The sequence below is a fragment of the Hemiscyllium ocellatum genome, chromosome 31 (genome assembly GCF_020745735.1).
Source record: "Hemiscyllium ocellatum isolate sHemOce1 chromosome 31, sHemOce1.pat.X.cur, whole genome shotgun sequence".
NCBI classification, from domain to species: domain Eukaryota; kingdom Metazoa; phylum Chordata; class Chondrichthyes; order Orectolobiformes; family Hemiscylliidae; genus Hemiscyllium; species Hemiscyllium ocellatum.
The window spans coordinates 36,191,998-36,216,465 of NC_083431.1; the positions used below are offsets into that span (position 1 = coordinate 36,191,998).

General features: G+C 41.6%; 1 protein-coding gene and 1 non-coding gene across 2 annotated transcripts; one reads left to right on the plus strand and one right to left on the minus strand.

Annotated features, from left to right (window-relative positions):
* The first annotated feature begins 449 nt into the window (after positions 1–449).
* On the plus strand, positions 450–640 carry LOC132830614 (U2 spliceosomal RNA). Its single transcript, XR_009646397.1, has one exon. It is a non-coding gene; the product is annotated as a U2 spliceosomal RNA (small nuclear RNA).
* Positions 641–8,212: 7,572 nt separating this feature from the next.
* supt4h1 (SPT4 homolog, DSIF elongation factor subunit) lies at positions 8,213–23,456 on the minus strand. The gene is made up of 5 exons (XM_060847954.1): positions 23,327–23,456; positions 18,281–18,387; positions 17,125–17,180; positions 14,143–14,196; positions 8,213–10,047 (listed from the first exon to the last, which is right to left on the minus strand). The coding sequence occupies exons 1-5, from the start codon at positions 23,396–23,398 to the stop codon at positions 9,980–9,982; spliced, it is 357 nt and encodes a 118-aa protein (XP_060703937.1). The 5' UTR covers positions 23,399–23,456; the 3' UTR covers positions 8,213–9,979.
* Positions 23,457–24,468: the final 1,012 nt, after the last annotated feature.

Here is a 24,468-nt window from a genome sequence, read left to right on the forward strand (position 1 = left end):
TGGCTCTGCAGGTTAGCTGAAATTCTTTGCTCCTGTTTCCTTTCAACAGTAGCTGACAGTATTGAAATTGAGAGACAGTTCCTTGGTCCTGTTTCTTTTTCACTACCTTGCTGGCTAGCAAACTTCTGGCATTCAAAGCAAGATAGTCCTTTACCTGCCATCATGATGGCTAGGAGAGAATTATTAATACCCCAGCTCACTGACGCACTTTGTTCCAAGGCAATGGAGTATAAAAGTAGGAAGGTTTTGGTAAAATGACCCAAGCCATTAGTCAAACCTTACCTGGAATACTGAATGGTTGGGGCCCCTTATCTAAGGGTAGACTAAAATTGGAGGCAGGCTGATAGTAGGTAGGGAGAGAGTCTCTTTATGGGGAGAAGTTGAGTAAATTGGACTTGTACTTGTTAGAATATGGCAGAATGAGAGGTGACCTTATTGAAACCTAGAGGATTTTTCGGGCCTTTTGGCTCAGAATATGTGTAGTTTCTGTTCTTATCAGTTTAAATCACTGATATCTCCCGAAGGTGGGAGTGTTTGTATTCAATGGATTTTTGGAGCAGGGAGATGGCTTAAGGGCTTGCTCTGTCCTCTCCATGTATCAGCCTAGTATTGCAGTGTTTCCAGGAATGGTGCACCCAATGCCTACCCAAGTTCAAAAGCAGGTTAATGGAATGTGAATCTCTTGTCTTTGCTTTGGGCGGCACGGTGGCACAGTGGTTAGCACTGCTGCCTCACATGCGCCAGAGTACCCGGGTTCAATTCCCGCCTCAGGCGACTGACTGTGTGGAGTTTGCACGTTCTCCCTGTGTCTGCGTGGGTTTCCTCCGGGTGCTCCGGTTTCCTCCCACAGTCCAAAGATGTGCAGGTTAGATGAATTGGCCATGCTAAATTGCCCATAGTGTTAGGGGCAGGGGTAAATGTGGGGTATGGGTGGGTTGCGCTTCGGCAGGTCGGTGTGGACTTGTTGGGCCGAAGGGCCTGTTTCCACACTGTAAGTAATCTAAATCTGAAGGGCATTTCAAGAAGAATCTTAGCAAGAAGCATACTGGTGATAAAATTGGAGGTGGTGAATGCAGAAGAAAGACGATAACACTGGAAGAGAAGCTGGATATTGATTAGATTAGATTCCCTACAGTGTGGAAACAGGCCCTTCGGCCCAACAAGTCCACACTGACCCTCTCTAGAGTAACCCACCCAGACCCATTTCCCTCTGACAAATGCACCTAACAGTATGGACAATTTAGCATGGCCAATTCACCTGACCTGCATATGTTTGGGCTGTGGGAGGAAACCCACAAAGACACAGGGTGAATGTGCAAACTCCACACAGTCACCCAAGGCTGGACTCGAACATGGGACCCTGGTGCTGAGGCGGCAGTGCTAACCACTGGACCATCCTGCGGCCTAAAATGTTATTAAGCATTTTGAGCATAAGGAGAGAATACACAATATAGCTCACTTAAACTGAAATGAGGGAGCCTACCATATGCACCTGATGACCCTCTGTCCCTGCATTAACAATATTTTTTAAATGTACTGTGTCAAATTTACTTTTGGTTCATTGATAAATATGGTTTATACCTTCATTCAGGCTGTGCTATAACACTTGTTAGATTTGAGTGAGTGAGAGTGGTATATTTTGCTCGTTTGCCCCTAACCTCACATTTCCCATTGGCCCTATTATTTATATTAAGCGATTTTTGATTTTGCTGGAATGCAACTACGGCTTTATAGAAGAATGCCTATACTCCAGGTATGGTCTTACTAAGGCTCTGGACAATTAAAGCAAGACATTCCCTGCTCTTTCACTTGAATCCTTTTCACTATGAAGGCTAATATACCATTTGCCCTTTTTAGCACCTGTGCACTTACTTTCAGTAACTGGTGTACAAGATATTCAGGTCTCATTGCCACCTCTCTATTATCTGTTTAGATAATAATCTGCCTTTCTGTTTTTGCTCCCAAAGTAGATAATATTTACAGATATTATACTGCATTTGGCATGAATTTGCCCAATTACTCAACGTATCCAAATCACAGCAAAGTACCTCTATCCTCTTCGTAGCTTATCGCCCTACCCAGCTTTGTGTCATATGCAACCTTGGATATATTACATTTAGTTCCCTAATTTAAAATCATTAAAATAAATTATAAAAACCTGGGACCAACATTGATCCCCGCAGTCCCCCATCAGTCATTGTCTGCCACTCAGAAAAAAAAGACCTAAATGGTTATTCTTGATAAATCAACTACTTCATCCCAGGAATCAGTTTAGTGAATCTGTTTTGAACTCTCTACAAAGCCAATACATTCCTTGTTAAATAGGTGAACTTCTTAAGATGCCTTCACCTCCCCAGAAATTAAGTAGCATTCCGTACAGATCTTGGCTTGATCTCCTGAGTAAGCCCCATTATGCCTTCACTGTAGTAGGTTGGAAACTTCCTCCTCCTTTCCAGTCTTTTGATTGCTACACAGGTTCTGCAGAAAAAACTGGTGTATGTTTGACCAGGTAGATCTGTGCTACCTTTTGAGTTGATGCAGGTGTAGTCTTCCATAGAACATTAAGGTGAAAGAGCTGAAGTATGCAATTTGGACCATCAAGTCTGCTTCACCCTCCAATGGCTGTGGTCATATTCACAATTAATCTAATATAGCCGTCAACTCCATTTTCCCACCTTTCCCCATAACCCTTGATTAACAGCTCTCAGATAAAGAATTCCAGGGATTCACTATCCTCAAGAGATGAAATTCCGCCTTATCTCTATCTTAAATGTGCAATCCCTTACTGAGATTACACCCTTTGGCCCTGGACTCCGCTATAAAAGGAAATAACCTCTCCATGTTTAACTTGTCAAATCCCCGAAAAATCCTCTAGGTTTCAATAAGGTCACCTCTCATTCTGCCATATTCCAACAAGTACAAGTACAATTTACTCAACTTCTCCCCATAAAGACACTCTCTCCCTACCTACTATCAGCCTGCCTCCAATTTTAGTCTACCTTTAGATAAGGGGCCCCAACCATTCAGTATTCCGGGTAAGGTTTGACTAATGGCTTGGGTCATTTTACCAAAACCGTCCTACTTTTATACTCCATTGCCTTTGAAATAAGGTCAACATTCCATTCACCTTTCCTATTATTGATGAGCTTGAATGCTAGCTTGGACATGGACTGCCAAATCCTTCAGTTCTATAGCTTTTTGCAGTCTTCTTGTTTAAAGTATTCTATGCCTCTATTCTTCCTGTCAATAGTGCATAACCTAATTTCTTCACATCATATTACATATATCAGGTTTTTTTTAAACCCACTCTCAACCTGTCAATATCCCTCTGCAGAATCTTCATGCAGTCTCTTTGTCTTTTGGAATGCTTGGCTGGATTTCACATTTAGTCATCTTCCAAACCTTCAGTTATTCTAATTCTTAGTCTCTGCTTTGACCTTGAATACTGTCTGCAGCCCAGTTTGTTCCTAACATTCACTGGTTTGTAGTACTCCCCAGGACATCCATACTTGGGTCACTACCTAGATTGGAGATGAATCAGAGTTATACCGCACAGAAATATACCGTTCAGTCCAACTCATCCACCCTGAACAGATGTCTTAAATTGATCTGGGAGTCCACCTCCACAATATTTGTTAGTTTATATATTTTCTAACAAACCTGTTCAGAGATGCCATTACATACCTCTGGGGCAAGTGGGTCTTAAACCAAGGCCTCCTAGCTCAAAGGAAGGGCAGAACTATACGAGTCTTTCAGAACTCAGCACTTTTTTTGTAAAATTGTTACAAAAATCACCCATGTCTCACTGTAAATGAGCAATTATACACACTACTCAAAGGGTAGTGCAATTTCCTCTTTGTTCAAGTTATCACCCAATTATGTCTGTTTCAGCTGTTTTTATTTACACTAATATCAGCCATAACCTCAGAAGAGAGCAGTCAGGTCTAACACTTTCTGTGGCCTCATCCCTGGACTGCTTAATGATTACCTTGGTCAGGCCCAGGAGCAGACCCAAAAGCCAGCTCATCCCATCTTCCCACACTTTACTGTGCGGCCAAAGATTATGAACATGGGATTAAAGTGCAAAACCCAAAGGAGCAACCAACAGAAAAATTTAAACAAGGCCTGCAACCTCATTGTTGTATATGCACAAGAATGAATAATTCGAAGCAAGTTGCAGGAAGAGGAACTTGTTTCTTTATTTTTGCACACAAAGTGAAGAATGTCATCTCTGAGGAATGGAACACTGGTACTTATATTAGCATCAAACGTTTCCCACAAGGTTTAACCCAGACCTGTTGTAAGTCTGACCCAATATACCATTAAAAAAAACATTCCTCCAAATTCAAGAACATATTTTCCACACCTACCATTCTATGATCTGATCGTATTTACCAATTAGTATTGAATTAGGGATAAACAGATACAGAAATTGTTGGAGGAACTCAGCAGGGCTGGCAGCATCTACGGAGAGAAAGCAGACTTAACATTTGAGTCCAGAGACCCTTCAAAGTTACGTGGAACTAAAAATAACTTTCAAGCACTTAAGATTACAGCACAGAAAATTTAGATATTGATATAGCGAGGACCAAAAGTTCATTCTCAGCTACATATAACTGGCAAATGGTTACTGCAAAAAAACAGCTATGTCCTTAAAAGGGATAATAGAGAGCAAACGTACCTGAAAACATTCAGAATTGAAAATTTTGAATAATTTACAATAGTGCCAATATCAGATTTCATCACAAGAAACCTCTATTATTTTTCTTTCAGCCAGCCAAAGGTAATTTTCAGGCCTGCAATGCTTCCAAAAACCTTCTCAAAAGGAAGAGTTTAATAATTACTTTTCAATTCTCAAAAGATTGCTGTGCATGCTACTTATTTTTGTCATTAGGTCTGCACATGTGGTGATGGGATCCGGGGTTGGGGGGGGGGGGGGGGGGGGGGGGGAGGGTGTGTGGAGGAGTTGGTGGAAGATGAGGAATGGGCATTGCGTTTATTTGCACCTGAAAAATTAACTTGGACTCCTTTCGATTTAACCATACTAGGAAGGCTGTTTTGCATCTGTTCTTCAAAGTTAAAACATTCCTCCTTAAAAATATCTATGTGGTTGCATGGTGGGTGGGTGGGGAAGAAAAGAAAATTCTCATATCTCTCCTGTGTATAATTTCTTTAGGTTTCTGCAAACATTCACCTCATGCCTTGAAACTTATAGCAAACACTCAGTGACTTTTAGAATAATGGTGCCACATAGTGCATGAAAAGGGTACTGTAAATAAATAAACTGTAATTTCCTTTTAACTGAAATCCTAAACAAAATTCAAACAGGCAATTTGCCAATCGTGTCTTAAAATTCAGCATTTTCTTAGTGGTTTGATCAGTTTCTGTACATGGAATTGAAACCTGTCAATGCATATTTGGCTATTTGAGTTCACATATCCTAGGTCAAGTAATTCATTTAAAATTGTTGACTGGAAAATCTGGTAAGGCAACAAGATTACATTTTATGCAAATAAAACAGTTAACTTAGGTTAATTTACAAATAAAATACTGCAGAATCAAAAACAAAAGGCCAAATTCAAAGTTTGGGAGAAGATTTGTAGCTCAGATGCTCGTTGTTGTGGTTCTGTTCGCAGAGCTGGGAGTTTTTGTTGCAAACGTTTCGTCCCCTTTCTAGGTGACATCCTTAGTGCTTGGGAGCCTCCAATCATAAACGCCAAATGCTAAAGAACATGATACTTACGCTGAATAACTATCAGCCTAAAATAGGTTATCATCTCTAGACACTGGTTTTTGCATTTTCTCAAGAATGCAGCAGTCATTTAATCCATCTAGTTGTTTAGTTCTCTAATTTCAGTTAGGAACATAATATGGATTTTGACAGGCTATAGTTTTATAAGTGGTTGAAAACATTATATGCAAAGACTAAGGACGCTGCTAACATTTCAGCGGAATACTGAAGTCTTGTGCTCCAAAAATAGCCATTCAGCCACACAAGCTCATTATAGTGCAACTACAAACTAGCTTTTACTAACAATGTTGAAAATTGCCTTGGTATGTCATGTTCACAAGAGCAAAGCAAATGCTATCTGGCCAATCACAGCCAGAATAGTCTACTCTCAAAACAGACTGAAAGGATTGTTGATGGTGGCACTCAGTCAGCAAAAAAAAAACTTGCTCACCAAATGTGGAAGGTTACTCAGCTCCAGCCCTCATTACAGCCTTAGGTCAAAACATTGTCAAAAGAGATGAGGTGATATTAAGGCAGCATTTGACCGAATGCGACAGAAAGGAGGCCTAGTAAAACTGAAGTTAACTGGAATCCAGGAAAACGCCTCCACTGACTATAGTCATACACAGCCCAGAGGAAGTTGGTTATGGTTCTTGAAAGCCAAGCATCTCAGCTGTGTGAATGACAGCTCCACTACTACCCCCAGTGGCTAATCATAGATAGTACACTTGGTGCGATTCTGCTCTTCAATAAGCACTGAGCGTTTCTAATCTGAACAATGATGAAATTATTAAAATCCTATGAAGACACTGATGTCTTATAACGCAGTTTTCTATGCATGCTATAAAGGATAGGAATCATAACACTCACGAGATACGAGGTTATAATTACTGTAAAGCTCTATTCCAGTAAAGTGCATATCTTGGCTGACATTCTAGTCAGAATGAGTGTGGCACTGGAAAAGCACGGCCAGTCAGGCAGCATCCGAGGAGCAGGAGAGTCGATGCTTTGAGCAAAAGCTCTTCATCAAGCTGACATTGGTGCAACAAATTGCTTCAGTGTAGGAGCTGCTATCTTTCAGAAGTGACATCAAGTCAAAATCCTATTTAACCCTGTTAAAAAACCTACAACACTGGAAGAACAACAGGTAACTTTCCCTTGCATCAAAACCAATATTCATCCTTTGCAAGGTTTGTAGCTCAGGTTGAGATTTAGGGTGTAGGTTTGCTCGCTGAGCTGTAGGTTTGATACACAGACGTTTCATTACCTGGCTAGGTAACATCATCAGTGGCGACCTCCAAGTGAAGCAAAGCTGTTGTCTCCTGCTTTCTATTTATATCTTTCTCCTGGATGGGGTTCCTCGGGTTTGTGGTGATGTCATTTCCTATTCGTTTTCTGAGGGGTTGATAGATGGCATCTAGATCTACGTGTTTGTTTATGGCGTTGTGGTTGGAGTGCCAGGCCTCTAGGAATTCCCTGGTATGTCTTTGCTTAGCCTGTCCCAGAATAGACGTGTTGTCCCAGTCGAAATGGTGGTTTTTTTTCATCAATGTGTAGGGTTACAAGGGAGAGAGGGTCGTATCTTTTCGTGGCCAGCTGGTGTTCGTGTATCCTGGTGGCTAACTTTCTTAGTGTTTGTCCTGTGCAGTGTTTGTGGCAGTACTTGCATGGAATTTTGTAGATGGCGTTGGTTTTGTCCATGTGTTGTACTGCGTCTTTATCCTTTAAACATTTTCTGATCATTATCTTAATATTGTTTGTTGGTCTTGCTGTGTAAATTGCCTCTTTTCAATTTTCAAACAACAACTATACTTCAGAAGTACCCTATTGGCTGTAAAGTATTTTAAGAATGCAAAGGCTTTTTTTTAAAAAATAGTAATCTCTCAAAATTGTGAATTTAAAAAAACGTAAATTGAAACATCTCTAAACTCATATTCAGAAGGTTACTTTCCAGCCCACTACATGCAACAGTTTTAGAGATTATAACCTCTGTCCAAATTTAGTTTCCTTTTCATTTGCTAGTTATTTTTTCCTTCTGGATCGCAACTGTTCGTGATCCTGCCCTTCATACCTCCGCTAGGTTAATCTCTTCTTGTTCCATTCCACGCCACTGACTTTGGACCATAGTTATTCATTTTCTCTTGCTCTTCCACCTACTTAGTTGTTCCCTTTGTTATTTTCCCACCACTTTCAAGTCTGAATTTAATGCAGTTTCTCTACAGAAATGTGCAACAATGAAGTAAAAACACCGACTGACATCACAATCCCCCAGTGCTGCATATTTGCAGTATACAATCCCAACAATTACACTAAAGACCTATCCAAACTGAAGCAGCACAAAGCAGTCATCATTTTGGATCCCAAAGATGCACGCAGTACTGAAAATACAGGTGCCACATTGAACTTTCAAGTTTCTTTAATAAACACAAGTTGTCAGCACATGCTCTGACATAATTCTAATTGAAAATACAAGTGTGTAGATCCAGATTAAAATAAATACTTTATTTATGACATCACAATCCTTTGCTGATTTTAAAAGGTTAAACAGCAAAGACAAGTAAAATTAATATATTGTTCAAAGGAGAACATGAACTGATAAGATACAAACTTTTGTGCTGACAAAGTAAGAGCTCAGAAACAAAACATTAGGAGACTCGAAATTCTGCTACCCACATCCTTCGTTTCATTCACCCAAACTGATACCCACTGACAAACTATTTGTTTAACCAAAACTTTAATCTTAAAAAGTCTCAGCCTTGTTTCCACATCTATTCTTATCCTGTAGTGTCCTCCAGTCCTACAAACCTTTCAAGATATATGTACTCCGCTATTTCTGGTCTCCAGCTCATCCGCAATTTAAATGCTCTGCCATTGACACAGGCCTTTAGTTTCCTAGGCTCTAAATCTGACATTTTCTTGAAGACTCTCAGCCTCAAAGCACTTTTTAAAAAGGCTTTTAAATAAAAACTTACCTTTCTGATCAAAATATTTCATGCAACTATTAATTTTTGCTCAGTAACAGTACTCTGAAGGGAACTGAAAGGTTGCACCACATTAAAATGTGCTATTTAGAGAGAGAAAGAGTCTTGCATTTATATAGCAGTTTTCACAACCACAAAAGTACTCTTCACATGTAGACATTGTTGTAATCTATGAAATTCCCGTACACAGCAAAATGATAATGACCCAACAAACTGTTTTTGGTGTTAATTTGTGGATAAACACTCACCGTGACAATGGGAACAACTTCGCCATACTTCAAAATAGTACCGTAGGATTTTTACAATCACTTAAGCACGCAGACTCCCTGTGTAGTATCTCACTTCAGCAGTATTTCACTAGTGTCAGCCTTGATTTTTCTGTTCAAGCCATTATAGGTGAGAAAGCTACCAACTGAACTATTGTTGAGACTTGATGAATATTTTGGGTTGTTTTATTATTTCATTTTCCTCCTTATTAAAATATTCTCCAAAAAGTATTGCTGCACATGAAACAGCATACAAAAAGAAGAGTGCAAGCCTTTGAAATTTAAACAACATACCATAGTTGTGGGTACGATCGTCGAGTTGGGAAGTCAATTTGCAGACTTTATCCCCTGTCCAGTTGACATCTTCAGTGCTTTGGAGCCTCCTGTGAAGTGCTGCTGTACTTCAGTACATAGGGCATATACCAACCAATACAACAAACAATTGGAACTGGCAGACAGAAACAGCAGGAACAGAATCAAATAATTTCCAGAAGAGACAGTTGAGCAGCACTTCACAGGAGGCTCCAAAGCACTGAAGATGTCACCTAGACAGGGAACAAAATGTCGGCAAATCAATTTCCCAGTTAAGCTAACATACCCACAACTACAGCAACGGACACCTGAAGTACAAATCTTTATACAATCCTTGAATTTATACAGCATCTTGTGAGTTCTCAATTCTTCAATAAATACTAGCAAATCCATTCTTCAACTTTCGTTTCTCCCCAAAGTAGTTTTGGGATTGTAGATACCTAAACACTTGATACTTCCCATTTACATAGTAGAATTTCACTGCAATCAGCACTAAACAGTCAAATTAAAGTTAAAAAATATGAACTAGTGTACTCTTTCTTGGAGAAAAGAAAAACAATTCAGTGATACATAAATGCATTGCAATATATCTGCAATAAAGAACTAAAATAGTCTAGTTACAAATAAGAAATGGTGAAACCTAGCTGGAAACAATCATTAGTAATAATTTTGACAGCAAAGTCGAGCCATTAAGATTTGATAGCAGTATCTCTTGATTTGTAGATCACACCTCGACTCTTCAATTCCCTTACAATACCTGTAAACAGAGTGAGATGAAACCGTGAATGCGTGCAGATTCACAAGTCAAGCCACTAGAGAACAAAACAACAGGTTTATTGTATGATCAATTGCACCAACTGATATTTCAGATCTACTCCCAAACCTAAGGAGAATTACGGGAGTACATCACCAAAGGTGTCATTGTACTCCCCTATAAAAGGGAGATGGTGACATACTGGAAATGTCACAGGAATAGGCCCAAGCTAATGCACAAAAGACATGGATTCAAATCCAATCAGGGCACCTGGCAGAAATTAAATGCAATTAATTAATTGATATAATTTTAAAAATTGGAATTTCTTTATTAATGCTGTGAAATGCTTCGATCGATCACTGGATATTAGGAATAAAAACAAAAAACAGCTTGGTTCAATAGATGGTCTTCTTCCACAGTGACAGAAGGACAAGAGTTCAAGCCCCACTCCAAGTCTGAGCTTCTGGTACGCATCAGGAGTGAGCGCTGCTTTTATTAGGGAATTTTTGCAACCTATAATGATACTGGGTTCAGTGGCACTGGCGACAGTCTTCAGCAAAACCCTGGATTTTTTTTATGAGCTGAAACCTAATCATGTGACATCATAAGCTGGAAAGTGCATTACTTTGCTACACAAGCTAGAAATCAGACCTCATTTGTATTTCTCTAATCTTCTGGAAAGGTGGAACCAGCAAACACATTAGGACACTGTAAAGTCAAAGTTATTTTGTTTAAGAATGTGAAAGCAAATTAACAATTTTAGACTTCTCTTAAGCTTTTCCAGGTTATTTTTTACGAGTTGAAAAAGTTTCAAGATATTATTCTGTACAGGAAAAGTACAGATGTTGTGCCAAGGATTAATCCTAATGAAAAATAAAATAACCTAACCTATGTATCCTTCAATTCACTGCTATCCATGTGCATGTCCAGCAGTTGCTTAAATGTCCCTAATGACTCTGCTTTCACCACCACCACTGACAACACATTCCAGGGCATTCACAACTCTCTGCGTAAAGAACCTACCTGCGATGTCCCCTCTATACCTTCCTCCTAGTATCTTAAAACTATGACCCCTTGTGCCAATCAATCCTGCCCTGGGGAAAAGTGTCTGGCCATTGACTCCATCCATGCCCCTCATTATCTTGTATACCTCGATCAGGTCACCTCTCTTCCTCCTCCTCTCAGAGAGGAGCATCTGAGCTTAGTCAACCTCTCTTTATAAGACAAACCCTTCAGTCCAGGCAGCATCTTGGTAAACCTTCATTGCACCCTCTCCAAAGCCTCTGTATCTTTCCTATAGTAGGGTGACTGGAACTGGACACCATATTCCAAACGTGTTCTCACCAGGGACTTGTAGAGCTGTAGCAAAACCTCGCAGCTCTTAAACTCGATCCCCCTGTTAATGAAAGTCGAAACATCATATGCTTTTTTAACAACCCCATCCACTTGTGTGGCAACTCTGAGTATAGCAGCAGTTGGGACATTATCTAGCACATGTATTTCTGGTATAACACAATGATTCCTGCAACTCTATTTAAGGCTGCCTTCCAACTAAACTCGGCAACAACAGAGTAGATCACCCCATGCTATGCACGGAGTCAAAGTGTGGTGCTACAGAAAGCACAGCAAATCAGGCAGCATCCGAGGAACATGAGAACCAACGATTCAGGCATAAGCCCTTCATCAGGACGGAGGCTTGTGGGCCAAAGGGGCTGAGAGATAAATGGGAGGGGTTGGGCCTGGGGATGAAGGAAGCTGGGAATGCGATAGGTCAATGAAGGTGGGGGTGAAGGTGATAGGTTGGACAGTTCAAAAGGGCAGGGACTGGCATAAGCTGGGGCTAAGGGAAGAGCTGAGTAAACTGGTGAAATCCACAATGATTGCATGTGATTGCAGGATCCCAATGCAGAAGATGAAATGTTCTTCCTCCAGGTGTCAGGTGGTTAGGGTTTACTGATGGAGGCGGCCCAGGACCTGCATGTCTATGTGGAGTGGGAGGGTGGAGTGAAGTGTTCAGCCATAGGGCAGTGGGGCTGGTCAGTGTGGGTGTCCCAAAGATGTTCTCTGAAATGACCTGCAAGTTGGCGTCCTGTCTCTCAATGTAGAGGAGGTCACATTGGGTGCAATGGATGCAGTAGATGACATGTGGAAGTACAGGTAAATTTCTGTCAGATGTGGAAGAATCCTTTGTGGGTCTTGAATAGAGGTGATTGGGGGGCAGGGGAGAAGAGATGTGGGAGCAGGTTTTGCACTTCTTGCGTTGGCAGGGGAAGGTGCGTTGGTACGGGGCATGGACCTGACAAGGGAGTTGGAGGGAATGGTCTCTCTGAAATGCAGATGGGATAGAGGGGGAAATATCTCTCTGGCGGTGGGGTGTGTTTGTAGGTGGCAGAAATGGCAGACGATGATGCGGTGTAGTTGGAGACTGGTGGGGTGGAAGATGAGGACTGGGGTGGGGTTCTGTCCTTGTAGCAATTGGAGAGGGTGAGGTTCAAGGGCAGAGGTGCGGGAAGTGGAGGAGATACATTGGAGGGCAGAGTTAACCATGTGGGAGTGGAAATTCCAGTCTTTCAAGAAGGAGGCCATCTAGGATACTCTATGGTGAAACTGGCCTTCCTGAGAACAGATACGGCAGAACAGAGGAATTGGGAATACAGGAAAGTGTTTTTACAGGAGACAAGCTGGGAAGAGGTGTAGTCCAGGTAGCTGTGGGAGTCAGTGGGTTTGTAGTAGATGTCCGTGTTGAGTCAGTCACCGGAGATGGAGATGGAAAGACCTTGGAAAGGTAGGGAGGTGTCTAAGATACTCCAGGTGAACTGGAGGTCAGGATGGAAGGTGTTGGTGAAGTTGATGAACTTTACAACCTCCTTGTGCTCGCACCAATACAGTCATTGATGTAACATAGGAAAAAGGCAGCGGTGGAAGATGGACTGTTTCATGTATCCGATAAAGAGGCAGGCATAGCTGGGGCCCATGTGGGTGCCCACGGCTACCCCTTTAGTCTGGATGAAGTCAGAGGATTCAAAGGAGAAGCTGTTGAGGGAGAGGACCCGTTCAGCCAGTTAATGAGTGTTAGCGGAAGGGTACTGGTTCGGTTGGCAAGAGAGGAAGAAATGGAGGGCTTGGAGGCCGTTGTCATGGCGGATAGATGTGGCCCGTTGCACCAGAGGTGGTCTCCTCCACATTGGGGAACTAGGACACCAACATGCAGATCATCTTAGAGAACATCACTGGGAAACCCACACTAACCAACCACACCACTCTGTGGCTGAACACTTCAACTCCCCTCCCACTCCACTAAGGACATGCACGTCCTGGGCCTGCCAAACCCTAAGCACCTGATGCCTGGAGGAAGAACACCTCATCTTCCACCTTGGGACCTCCAGCCACATGGGGTCAATGTGGATTTCATTAGTTTCCCCATTCTCCACCCCCTCCTTAGCCCAGTCCCAAGCTTCCAACTCAACACCACCCTCTTGAATTATCCTACTTGTCCATCTTCCTTCCTAATCTCCTCTCTGACCTACCACTTTCACCCCACATCAGCTACCCTTTACAACCCCAGCTACCTTTCTCCCCTCTGCGCCCCGGCAACCCCCCCCCCCTTCCATTTATCTCAGCGCCCCCTTGGCCCACAAGCCTCATTCCTGATGAAGGGCTTATGCCTGAAACGTCAATTCTCTTGCTCCACAGATACTGCCTGACCCAGCTGTGCTTTTCCAGCACCACACTCTTCGACTCTGATCTCTTTTCTTCAAAGCTCTGCACAGAGCAGAGCTTCTCTCACCACGATCTGGCTAAATTTCTGTTACAGGTGCCTGAAATTAAAAGTTACGTACAGTACTATACTGTGTCTAATTGTTACAAAGTTGATGCAGACTCCAGAATATAATTGCCACATTTTAGTTCTAATCCATGAGAATCAATGACTAATTGGAAATGCCTCATTTGAAATAAATTCCTCTCGGATTGCATGACATTCACAGCCTAGAAACAAGCCATTCGTCCAATCGGGTGGAAACAAGCTGAATACATTGATATTTGTGAGGACCAAACAATAAAAAAATGTAACCATGACAATATCACATAATCTCTTACCCTGGGGTAACCGGCCTGTCACTGATACTGCATATATGCCTGGCTTGAAGTTACCTGAAAAACAAGTAGGTACACCTTGTATTAAGTAATAGATACAAGTTATCAGACAGCAACTCAGGCAAAAGTAAGGTTATAGAGGACTACCTTGCGTAAACTAGTTACGAGTGTTTCAGATGATGCATAAGTAAAGTTTCGTCACTGTCATTTGCATTAGCTTAAAAATCAGATCGTGGTCACTAATTTCCAACAAGTAATGCTTGAACATTACAATTACAACATAAAAATAAATGATTTCCATTCTGACTGGTTCCTGTACAAATAAACTTAGATCTCAAACAGACAGTACTTTCAGAGCAATAAAACAAAGCTCTGGATACTAGAAATTTGAAATAAGAAATACAAATTGCTGGCAAATCTCAGCAGGTCTGGCAGCATCTGCTGAGAGTAAGCAGAGTTAACCTTTCGAGCCCAGTGACTCTTCACTTCCCTAGAAGTGAACCTACCATGTTTACTGCTCTAACCTATACATGACTATAAACGGACCTGTGAAATGCTCTCACAAGCTACTCAGTTGTATCAAACCACTACAGAGTCGCAAGAATGAAATCAAACAGAACACCTGGCATTGAACCAGGCTCAGTAACAACATCACAAAGACACCATTGTCTACCCATCCTTATGGGAAAGTTGGGATGGTTGTCCTACAGCCGAGTCAAGCAACAGCCTGACAGTCATACATACGTTCCAATGTATCAGACATGACCATAATCATTCCTCTTTGGCAGCATAGTGATACAGTGTCAATTAGGAGATGCTCTGGGAGTCTTCAGCAGAATCTCTGGACCCCATCAAGTCTTTTGGCATCACCTCAAAACACTGGTGAGGGCACAGCTGCACTAATGTGCAGTTCTAGTCACTAGAAGGATGTGATTGCACTGGAAAGAGTGCAGAGGAGACTCACTAGCATGTCACTGGAGTGGAGCAGTTCAACTACGAAGAGAGGATGGATGACCTTGGGTTCCTGCTTTAGTGTATAGAACACTGACAGGGAAGCTGATAGAGATCTAGAAGATTATAAAGAGGCATGGACAAGGTGGATCAAAGTTGAAAGGTCAATAAAAATAGGTAGAATTGTAATAAGGTGAAAAGCAGAAGGTTTAAAGGAGATTTGAAAATAAAATTACCCAAAGTGATGGGAATCAAGAACTCGCTGCCTCGTAGAGTACTCGAGCTGGGAAACATCACAACTTTTAAAAGTAGTACTTGGATAAGCACTTTAAATGTCATAATATTCAAGGCTATGGGTTAAGTGCTGGAAAGTGAGACTAATGTAGATTTCAAGTAGTTTTTGTTGGTGCAGACTCAATGGACCGAAGGGCTTCTTCTATACTCTATGATTCTGTGATTTGTACCTCACATAAAGGAAGATGGCTTGATTACTGAAGGTCAATCATTTCAGTCTCAGGACTTCACTGCAGGAGTTCCACAGGGTAGTGTCCTAGACCTAATCATTTTTGACTGTTTCAATGACCTTTCTTTCATCATATGCTCAAAAGGCAGAAGTTTGCTGTTAATTGGGATTGGTGCTGAACAATCTGCAACACCTCAATATATGCTGCAAAACTTGGACAAAATTAGGCTTTGGGCTGATCAGCAGCAAGTAACATTTTTACCAATAACTATCTATCTCTAACAAGAGACAACATAGCCACTATCTCTTGACGTTCAATTGTATTGTTCCTGAATCCGTCACTAACAGCATCGTCAGGGTTACTATTAACCAGAAACTGAACTGGACAGCCATATAAGCATTGCAGGTTACAAAAGCAGATCAGAGACGAGGAATTCGGAGAGGAATAACTGATCTACTTTGTCCCCAAGACCTGAACCATTCGCAAGACAAGCCAGATTGGTATTTTTTTAAAAATAACATTCATGGAATATGAGCATTGTTGTCTAAGCCAACATTTATTACTTATCCCTTGCTGCCCTTGGAGAGACGTGAGCTGTTATTCTTGAACTGCTGCAATCCCAGATAAAATTCAACAATGCCAATAGGGAAGGAGTTCAGGATTTTACCCAGCAACAATGAAAAAAAGCAATACAGTTCCAAGTAAGGATGGTGAGTGGCTTGGAGGGGAACTTGAAAGTTTCCATGCATTTGCAATGCCTAGAACCCATTAAGGAATTTTAAAAGGCACATTCTCCTCATAATAGCTGAACCATACAGGGCAGTAGGGCATCAAGTTTGTACTTACCTTAAATGGACTGCAGTGTTTCAAACTGCCTCACTAGAGTAGCAAATTAGTCTCAGTTCTTGTTCACGGCTGCTAAGTAGTGACTCTTGCATATAACAATGATTCTCCTCTCACCCAGCCAGCCTTGCACATGCTCACACAGTCAAAGTTTATACATGAATAATAGTTATTTCAGCTAGCTATTTTATATCAGTAAAATAGTAGAGGAGACAATGGGAAAGATTAGGCAAGAAAGAAAACAATGTCCTCTTAAAGGTCAGTGCTGTTCTCCTTACGGAGCTCAACAGCAGCCAAGTTTAGAGGATTGTGAGCAATAGAGTGAAGTGTTTTGGCATTTAAGTGAGGCTTTAGAAAACTTAAAAAGCATAATGTAGTTCAAAGTCCAACAGAATTTCTGTGCATGGAATCTGAACTTTCAAGAATTATGGAACACTTAGCAAAAAGTAGGTAATGATTTGCATCTATTTTTAGATCTGCACTAATTGACTATAGCAAAGCATTACATTCAACTGACAAACCAAGGCTGCTTACTAAAATCATACTTACAATTTCTAGGTAGGATAAAGTGTTATTTACGCACTTGCACAGGACAGGATAATCAGTGATACACCATGAGAATGGTACATAATCTACTGCCGAGATATTTATTGCTCCATCCCACTAAAGTGATGCCTAAGTTTAATATTATCATATGTCAGCATGCCTAAGATCGTTCTAAACGTACTTATCCGCTGCCATTTAGAGACCCAACTGTCTTCAGGACTCATCATTGCAATAATCCTGGAAGAAACAAAAATATTTGAACAGTATGAACAGCTATATTCTGCAACATCTACAAACAATGTTATCTACTTCCTCAAGAGTCAAAAGTAATTCAAAACCTTAGTTGTCCTTTAGATTCACACTACCATCATGTGTGTCACAAAGCTAGTCCTTTTTTTTAATCTAAAAGCTGTTCCTTGGCTCAAGGATACTGTGCCCTTGATTTTTTTTTCAGAGGGGTAATAAACCAGGCCAGGCTCCGAACAGTCTGGTTTGGTACAGAGATGAAAAGGATTTTGAGGGGCCTTTTGGCCAGATGAGACTTCAGGCCAAAGTGGTCATGTTTTAGAAGCGATTTGTACAAATGAAAAAGGGGAGGGGTCAGCTTTCTAGCTGAGCTGAGCAGTTCAGTCCAGAATTGGTTGAGTTCAACAGTGAGCTGTGTGGAACATCCATCCATCTATCTAACTCTCTCTCCTAACTTCAACCTGTAAGCACGTGTTCCATTATTACTGGTTTTTAAGGGGGTTTGCTTATTGGGACTGTTGCGTATATTCCGAAGAGCATAATTAAATCTAGGTTGGCTAGACTAAGCTCTGTAGGGGTTCTTTTTTCTGTTCTGTGTTTCATTGGGTAATTTTGTGAATAACGTTTTGTCCGTTTTAAAATCTAGTAGTCAACTTAACTACCTCACTCTGGATGCAAGCCCAAGTTCTAGAGTCATTTACCAAGGAAAGCGTTCTATACCATTTTCAAAGCCTTTATGTCTTTCCTAAATTGCAGTATCCAGAATGGATGCTGTCCTTCACTGGGGCCAAACTAACAGCTGATAACAGTTCAGTGCAAGTTTCCAGCTTTGTCTGCACTAATCTTCTATTGGTAAAGACCAAGATCCCATTTTTTTTTGTGAACTACATTAATCTGCACCACACCCCCCATCCCCCTTCAAATACTTGCAATGGTTCTTTTAATTAATGCAACAAGAACAGCTCATTAAGACTAGTCTCCACCTTTTCCAAATAAATGCCACACCCTCTTCCAACACATTCCCCAAATTAAAAAAAACTATTACTTGCCCTCCCCCACCTATAAAATTGTACAAGTGTGAACTAACTTACCCATCAAAAGATGAACTGGTACAGTCATACACCATTTCTCGATTCCCCTTCATTTGTAGGTAGGAATCACAGTTATCGCAACCATCATACTCAAACTGATCTATAGTCTTAAAACAGAAGAAAAATAAAGACAAATATCATAAGACATAGGAGCAGAAATTAGGTCATTCAGCCCATCGAGTCTGCTCTGCCATTCAATCATGGCTGATATGTTTCTCAATCCCATTCTCCCACTTTCTCCTTTTTACCTTTAATACTTAAGAACCCACCTATCTCAGTCTTAAATTTACTCAATCTGGCCTCCACAGCCTTCTGTGGCAATGAATTCCATAGATTCATCACTTTGTGGCTGAAGAAGTTTCTCCTCATCTCCATTCTAAAAAGGTTCTTCCCTTCACTCTAAGGGAAATAGTCTCTCCTACCAATGGAGGTATCTTCCCAACATTCAGTAGAGAGGAGAGTAGACTGGAGGTTGGCAAACGTGGTGCCACTGTTTAAGAAGGGTAGTAAAGACAAGCCAGGGAACTATAGACCGGTGAGCCTGACCTCGATGGTGGGCAAGTTGTTGGAGGGAATCCTGAGGGACAGGATGTACTTGTATTTGGAAAGGCAAGGACTGATTCAGGATAGTCAACATGGCTTTGTGTGTGGGAAATCATGTCTCACAAACTTGGTTGAGTTTTTTGAAGAAGTAACAAAGAAGATTGATGAGGGCAGAGCAGTAGATGTGATCTATATGGACTTCAGTAAGGTGTTCAACAAGGTTCCCCATGGGAGACAGATAAGCAAGGTTAGATCTCATGGAATACAAGGAGAACTAGCCATTTGGATATAGAACTGGCTCAAAGGTAGAAGACAGAGGTTGCTGGTGGAGTTGTTTTTCAGACTGGAGGCCTGTGACCAGTGGAGTGCCACAAGGATCGATGCTGGGACCTCTATTTTTGTCATTTACGTAAATGATTTGGATGCGAGCATAAGAGGTACAGTTAAATAAGTTTGCAGATGACACCAAAATTGGAGGTGTAGTAAACAATGAAGAGGGTTACTTCAGATTGATCAGATGGGCCAGTGGGCTGAGAAGTGGCAGATGGAGTTTAATTCAGATAAATACGAGGTGCTGCATTTTGGGAAAGCTAATCTTAACAGGACTTATACACTTAATGGTATAAGTGTTGCTGAACAAAGAGACCTTGGAGTGCAGGTTGATTGCTCCTTCAAAGCGGAGTCGCAGGTAGATAAGATAGTGAAGGCGGCGTTGGTATGCTTTCCTTTATTGGTTAGAGTATTGAGTATAGGCATTGGGAGGTCATGTTGCGGCTGTACAGGACATTGGTTACGCCACTGTTGGAATATTGCATGAAATTCTGGTCTCCTTCCTATCAGAAAGATGTTGTGAAACTTGAAAAGCTTCAGAAAATACTTACAAGGATGTTGCCAGAGTTGAAGGATCTGAACTACAGGGAGAGGTTGAGCAGACTGGGGCTGTTTTCCCTGGAGCGTTGGAGGCTGAGGGGTGACCTTATAGAGGTTTACAAAATTATAAGGGGCATGGATAGGATAAATAGACAAAGTCTTTTCCCTGAGGTTGGGGAGTCCAAAACTAGAGGGCATAGGTTTAGGGTGAGAGGAGAAAGATATAAAAGAGACCTGAGAGGCAACCTTTTCACGCAGAGGGTGTTACGTGTATGGAATGAGCTGCCAGAGGATGTGGTGGAGGCTGGTACAATTCCAACATTTAAGAGGCATTTGGATGGGTATATGAATAGGAAGGGTTTGGAGGGATTTGGGCCAGGTGCTGGCAGGTGGAACTAATTTGGGTTGGGATATCTGGTCTGCATGGACGGGTTGGACCAAAGGGTCTGCTTCCATGCTGAGGAAACTGGAGCACCCGGAGGAAACCCACGCAGACACAGGGAGAATGTGCAAACTCCACACAGTCAGTCAGTCTCCTCAGGTGGAAATTGACTTGGGTCTCTGATGCTGTGAGGCAGCTGTGTTAACCACTGTGCCACCCACTACTCTGACCAATAATGGAAAGCATACCAAACGCCTTCTTCACTATCCTATCTACCTGCGACTCCACTTTCAAGGAGCTATGAACCTGCACTCCAAAGTCTCTTTGTACATTAAGTTGTTCATTCCTGGGACAACTCTCGTGGACCTCCTCTGAGGGCCAGTACATCCTTCCTGAGATATGGGGCCCAAAACTGCACACAATACTCCAAATGTGGTCTGACCAGAGCCTCAGATATACATCCCTGTTTTTACATTCAAGTCCTCTCAAACTAAATGCCAACATTGCATTTGCCTTCTAACTACTGACTCAACCTGCAAGTTACCTTGACAGAATCCTGGATTAGAACTCCCAAGTCTCTTTGCAATCCAGACTTCTGAATTTTCTCCCCATTTAGAAAACAGTCCATGCCTTATTCTTCCTACCAAAGTGCAATACCTCACACTTTCTCAGTGTACTCTATTTGCCACTTTTCTGCCCACTCTCCTAGCCTGTCTAAATCCTTCTGCAGCCTCCTGCCTCCTCAATGCTAGCTGCCCCTCCACCTATCTGCAAACTTAGCCAGAGTGCTTTTTATTCCTTCATCTAGATCATTAATGTATAAAGTGAAAAGTTGTGGTCTTAACACTGAGCCTTGTGGAATACCACTTGTCACTGTCTACCATCCTGAAAAGGAAAGGAACCTTTTCCCCCTACTCTCTGCTTTCTGCCAAACAGCTAGGCTTCTATTCACGTTAGCGTTTTGCCCCTAACACCATGAACCCTTAGTTTACTCAGTCGCCTCCCGTGAAGCCACTATTTCAAAAGCCTTCTTAAATTCAAGGTAGATAACACCCACTGGTTCTCCTTGGTCTAACCAGCTCATTAGTTCCTCAAAGAATTCTAGAAGATTTGTCAGGCATGACCACCCCTTGATGAACCCATGCTGACTTTGCCTTATTTTGCCATACACGTCCACGTATTCAGAAATCTCATCTTTCACAATGGATTCCAGGATCTTACCCACGATTGAGGTTAGACTAATCGGTCGGTAATTTTCCATCTTTTGCCTTACTCTGTTTTTTAAAAAGAGAGGTGTCATGCGAGCAATTTTCCAATCCTCTAGGACCTTCCTGATTCTAGCAATTCCTGAAAGATCACCACTTACACCTCCACTACCTTTTCAGCTATCTCCCTCAAAATTCCAGGGTGTAGTCCATTTGATCTAGGTAATTTATCCACATTCAAGACATTAGATTAAAATGATCAAATGGCAAATGATAAAATGATCAAAGGGTCAAAGACATTGATGAGTCTCCTCCTACGCATTCCATCCTTTTAGGCTTAAAATGGTCGATTTCAATTTTGACTGAAAAGCTGGTGCTATCACTAAAAGGAACAGTCGCAACAAAGAATACAATTAGAGCGCTAATGAGAGCAGCATTTCAATTAATAGCAAGTTCATACACATTGCAATTCCATTCTATGCCATACACAAGGCCTTTGGCTTCAAATTTTCGAGGAGTAACGTACTCAACTACTGAATTTTTCTCCAATATTTAGTCAGGGAGTCATCGTCACACACCATGGAAGCAGACCTTTTGGTCAAACCAGTCCATGCCGACCATAATCCCAAAGTAAACTAGCTCCACTTGTCTACCTTTGGCCCATATCCCTCCAAACATTTAGTGACATTTACAGTGACATTCAGCAATGAAACAGGCAAATTGGTCTAACTCCAAGGAAAGGTTACTGAATTCAAAACTTTAACTGATTTCGCATCACAGATGCTGCCAGAGCTGCTGAACTTTTCCAACAATTTCTACTTTTGTTTCTGATTTACCGCATCCATAATTCATTCAGTTGTATTATTTTCTTCAGTCCATGCAACCAGGCATGCCTAAGTTAATCGAGTTCCATTTGCCAGCATTTGACCATATCCCTCTAAACCCTTCCTATTCATGTACCTATCCAGATGCTTTTTAAATGTTGTAATTGTACCAGTTTCCACCACTTCCACTGGCAGTTCACCCTATTACACACACACCATGCTCTGCATAAAAAAAGTTGCCGATTAGGTCCCTTCTAAATTTCCCCCCTCTCACCTCCTTGGTTTGGAGTCCCCTACCCTGGGGATAAGGCATTGACTATTCACACAATCTATGCCCTCATGACTCTTATATGCTTTTAAAGTCATCCCTCAACCTCCTAAACACCAGTGAAAAAGCATCCCAGCACATCCAGCCTCTCCTTATAACTCAAATCCTCCATTCCCAGCAACATCCTTGTAAATCCTTTCTGAACCCTCTCTAGCTAAATAATATCCTTCCTAGAACAGGGCAATCAAAATTGGACACCGTACTTCAGACGAGGCCTCACTAATGTCCAGAACAACTCAACATGACATCCCAACTCCTACACTCAAAAGGTACAAGCAATGAAGTCAAGCGTGCTAAACACTTTCTTAATCACCCTGCTGCAAATGTGTTGCTGGTCAAAGCACAGCAGGCCAGGCAGCATCTCAGGAATATGATGAAGGGCTTATGCTCGAAACATCGAATTTTCTATTCCTGAGATGCTGCCTGGCCTGCTGTGCTTTGACCAGCAACACATTTGCAGCTGTGATCTCCAGCATCTGCAGACCTCATTTTTTACACTTCTTAATCACCCTGCCTACATGCAACTTCAAAGAGTAACTACACGAATCCAGAGGTCTCTCTGGTCTATAACAATACCCAAGGCCCTACTTATTACTTGGAGGCAGTAGATTTAATGTCAAGCCCTCAGTGGAGGCTAGTTTTCATTAGTACATTATTATTGGAGCTGAACTTTTTTTGGGTACGCACAGAAGCCGTTTGGAACTCTGTCCTCTGACTGCGTATAAACGGTACGGAAAGAAGTATGGTTAGAAACGCCCCCATACAACTCACAACGGAAGCTGCAAGCAACCGAGCCTCACCAACAATCAGCCCGCGCTGAGGACATTAAAGCAGAATACGAGCGAGCGCGATCTAAATGAAGTAGTGAGCACCATACCCTCTATCCACACTTACTTTAACCAACGAACACAATAGACAAGCTCGCAAATGCCGTAAATCTTTAGGCACTGTCTCTAACGTTGCCATCACTAACGTGAAAATTTTGTCAATCTCCCCCAAAAAAACTTCCGTCTACGCTATATTGTTAACGTCACTTCCGTAGATTTGACGCACCGTTGCGTAAAATACCTGCACTGACCGCAATATAAAGGATGGCGCTGTCATTAACTAACGTTGTCTCAGAACTCACTACTGTAATACGTATTGTCAACACAGTGATACCGTTACCAGCGCATTTCTCATTTAAAAAGAATAAATATTACAACCATTTTCAATTTACACCTTACATTTATATACGCATTTTCATATATTACAATACACCTTCCTTTAGATACTCAGCAAGGAAAATTTACTAAGTATTGGAAGTGACGCGTAAAACAATTACTATACTTATTGAAGCAATATTTCTTTGAATTTTTATTTACACGCTAGTTCATGCTTAATTGCAATCCTTCTGATCTCAAAACTGTGCCATTTCTTTCAGTTCTACCATTCCCATCCCCTCCATTTCACTCCCACCTTCTTTTGCAACCCCACTCCGAATTTCTATCCCTTTAATGCGTCCCTTGCAACATATTATTACCATTTTTTCCAAATTCCATCATTAAAGTCAATGTTTTGCACTTACCATACAATTGTCCCTCCTCATGCTGTCACTACCCTTTCTCCATACCATCTAAACCTATCCTCATATCTTTTACTCCATAAATTCAACTCCTCCTCCCATCTTATCCCCATGTATTTCACTTCCTCACATAACATCGAATTACATACAATCTTTTACATGTCTAACTGCATGCCATCTCTCTGATACTGCCCACCCCTCCATGACAGCTACCCGGTCCCTTCCATACCAATCCTTCCTCATTCATTTACTTCCTCTTACATCAGGGAGAAAAAAAGTGAGCACTGAAAATGCTGGAGATTAGATTCGTGACTGTGGTGTTGGAAAAACACAGCAGGTCAGGCAGCATCTGAAGAGCAGGAGAATCAACGTTTCGGACATAAGCCCTTCATCAGGAATGCCTGACCCACTGTGCTTTTCCAGCACCACACTCCACTTCCTCTTGCATTAGCTCCATATGTCATAGCCCTCG